Source organism: Bison bison, unplaced genomic scaffold (genome assembly GCF_000754665.1).
Source record: "Bison bison bison isolate TAMUID 2011002044 unplaced genomic scaffold, Bison_UMD1.0 scf7180017864158, whole genome shotgun sequence".
Classification (NCBI taxonomy): Eukaryota; Metazoa; Chordata; class Mammalia; order Artiodactyla; family Bovidae; genus Bison; species Bison bison.
In genome coordinates, this window is record NW_011494730.1 from 4,133,940 (window position 1) to 4,137,005 (window position 3,066).

Sequence of the window (3,066 nt, forward strand, 5' to 3'; positions counted from 1 at the left end):
CCCCCCCCCCCCGCCCCCCAGCCACAGTCTGCTCAGACCTCCCGTTACAAGACAGGACCACCCTCAGCGGGACGGAGATGACTGTGCCCCCCGCCCCACTCAGCACGCTGCTGGGCCCCCAGGGTGTCTGTCCACCACACACAGGGCTGCTCCCACAGCTGGACAGACAGACTGACAGCAGGATGGTGGGGAGTGAGCATGCCGGCAAAGAGTGTGTGGCAGGGGGTGGGCGGCTCCAGGGGCTACTTGAGATGGGGGGGGGCGTCTAGGGGCCTCTCCGAGAAGTCAGAGGGCTGAGGAAATGGGAGGAGCGTTCCACGCAGCAGGAGCAGCGAAGCAAAGGCCTTGTGCTCACTGGGCTCAGCCTTACAGGTGATGGGACAAGGCCAGAGAGGGAGGCAGCAGGCCCGGGCAGTCTGAGTTTCATGGCTCTAGGAGGGCAGCTTGGAGGCAGGGGATTTCCCATGCACCATTTCCCAGTCCCTGCTTCCCTCCCCTCCTCTTCTCCTCTGGGGCCAATCTCCCCCCATTTCCCTCCCCTGAAATGGCTCCCAGCCATGGTTAGCACAGGGCAGGAGTTCACTGGGTGCTGACTGGCTGGTGGAAGAGCTGAGACCTCCGAGAGGGTGGACCCAGTGCCAGGCCGTGTGTGCTAAGTGCTTGCTGTGTTCATTTAATACAAACACCCTGTCGGGGCAGGGACTATTGTGAGCCCCCCTCACAGACATGACTCTGGAGGCTACAGTGATGTTCCCAAACCTGCCCAAGGCCCTGTGGCAAGGACGTGGTGGGCAGGGACTTAAGCCTAGGCCCCAGGCTGGGGAGAAGGCTGACAGGAGGGGCCTCATGGGGACAGGGGAGTCAACTCCAGGGCAGAGGGGAGAGAGCCTTGGGTCAGGAGGCCCGGCCTGGCTCGTCCCTGGGGCCGTCTCGTTGTCCAACCCAGACAGAATGTTAGCCAGCTGGGTGGTTTTACATTTTGAGTACCAAATTAAAGGAAAAGGAAACAAGGAAAGTCAATCTTCACAATGTATCTTATCAAACCTCCTGAAAGTGTTAGTCACTCAGTCGTGTCTGACTCTTCGCACCCCATGGACTGTAGCTCAACAGGCTCCTCTGGCCATAGAATTCTCCAGGCAAGAGTACTGGAGTGGGTTGCTCTGCCCTTCTCCAGGGGATCTTCCCAACCCAGGAATTGAACATGGGTCTCCTGCATTGCAGGCAGATTCTCTACCGGCTGAGCCACCAGGGCTCATTACCATTTCAATGGGTGTTCAATTTAAAGGTTTATTAGCTATCTTACAGTCCATTCTTCTTCTAGGCTTACAATTCTGTTGTGTCTCTTATACTCACAGCCCGTCTCATTCAAGACCAGCACATCTCACAGCTGCCATGATGGGCAGAGAAAGTTCCCAGGCATGTGTCAGAACCACCTAGAGCAGGGCTGGCAGACTTGTTCTCTAAAAGGCTAGATAGTAAATATTTAAGACTCTGCAGGTCATGCTGTCTGTGTCATAACTACCGGACTCTATCTAAGGGCATAGCTGTGTTCCAATAAAATGTTGTTTATAGACTCTGAATTTCATATCATTTTAATTTTATATCAGATATTTAATCAAAATATTCTTCTTTTGATTTTCCCCCAACTATTTGAAAATGTAAAAACCGCCCTATAGCTGGTGGTGGGACAGTGTTGGCTGAACTCCTGACCCAGAAGACTTGTTAGACAGAGATTACTGACTCCCACTCTCAAAGTGAGTGGACATGAGGTCTGAGAAAACTCTGGGAGATGGTGATGGACAGGGAAGCCTGCAATGCTGTAGTCCATGGGGTCGCAAAGAGTCGGATATAACTTGGTGACTAAACAACAACAAACGTAATATATTTAGGGCTTCCCTGGTGGCTCAGTGGTAAAGAATCCACCTGCCAATGCAAGACATGTGGATTTGATCCCTGAGTCGGGAAGTTTCCCTGGAGAAGGAAATGGCAATCCATTCTGATATTCTTGCCTGGGAAATCCCATGGACAGAGGAGCCTGAAGGGCTACAGCCCAGCCCATGGGGTTGCAAGAGTCAAACATGACTTTGCGACTGAACAACAGCAACTCCCAAAGCTCTGATTCAGCAGGTCCGGGGCGAGGCCTGTGATGTGCGCTTGCACCAAGTTCCCGGTGGTGCTGATGCTGCTGGTCTGGGGAATGCACTCTGAGAACCATGGGTCTCAGTGCGGGTTTTGGCCTCTCCAGGAAGCTGGGGTTTGCTGGTGCGAGGTCAGCCCCACCCCAGCCACCGGCTCCTCCTTCTACCTCCTCTTCTCAAGGTTTCTGAGTATTTCTGATGGCCCTGCTTGGACCTGTGGGAAACACACACACACACACACCTGCTGAGAGGGCGATGCCAGGATGACTTAACACCAGCAGCTTCCTCCCTCAGACCTGCCGAGAACCCCAAGGCTGCCGGCTGTTCACCCCGTTTTCTTATTCTAGAGGAACCTCACCCCCCACCCCAGTCCCTGTCCCCTGCCATCTCTCACCCTAGATGAAGCTATTTTTCTTCCTTGGCCTCCACTTTTCCCCACACCTGTTCTCTCCTGACGAGTGGCTTGGCTTCACCCTGATTTCCCACCACTTGGCAACTTTGCCTGTCGGGTGTTCTGACTTTTCCCTTCTCCCCCTCCCTTTAGGGAACAAGGGAGCCGTGGGGGTGTCGTTCATGTTCAACGGAACCTCCTTGGGATTTGTTAACAGCCACCTGACTTCAGGAAGTGAAAAGAAACTCAGGTAATGGCGCTCACTCCCCAAGAGCAACTTTTGGGGTTATTTGCCCAGACAGACCTCAACACCTGAACCCTGTAAGCCCTTGGCCACGACCCTGCCCTGTTGGACTCTAAGGACTTTTCCTGAGGTCTCATCAAAGCTAACTGTGGCACAGGGGTGTGGGTGAATCTTGCCTAGGGGACAGAACAGACACTTCCTTGTGTCACCCCAGAGGCACCTAAACACCACTCCGCTTCTCAAGGGGAAAGCCTCCTTGGGGCACCATCACAAGTGAAAGCCCGATTTGCCTA

General features: G+C 54.0%; 1 protein-coding gene across 1 annotated transcript in view; it reads left to right on the forward strand.

Annotated features, from left to right (window-relative positions):
- INPP5D (inositol polyphosphate-5-phosphatase, 145kDa) overlaps positions 1-3,066 on the forward strand; it is a 141,387-nt gene that overhangs the window by 103,253 nt on the left and 35,068 nt on the right. Inside the window, 1 exon segment of the mRNA XM_010841232.1 lies at positions 2,683-2,779. Within this exon segment, the coding sequence (XP_010839534.1) occupies positions 2,683-2,779 (97 nt within the window).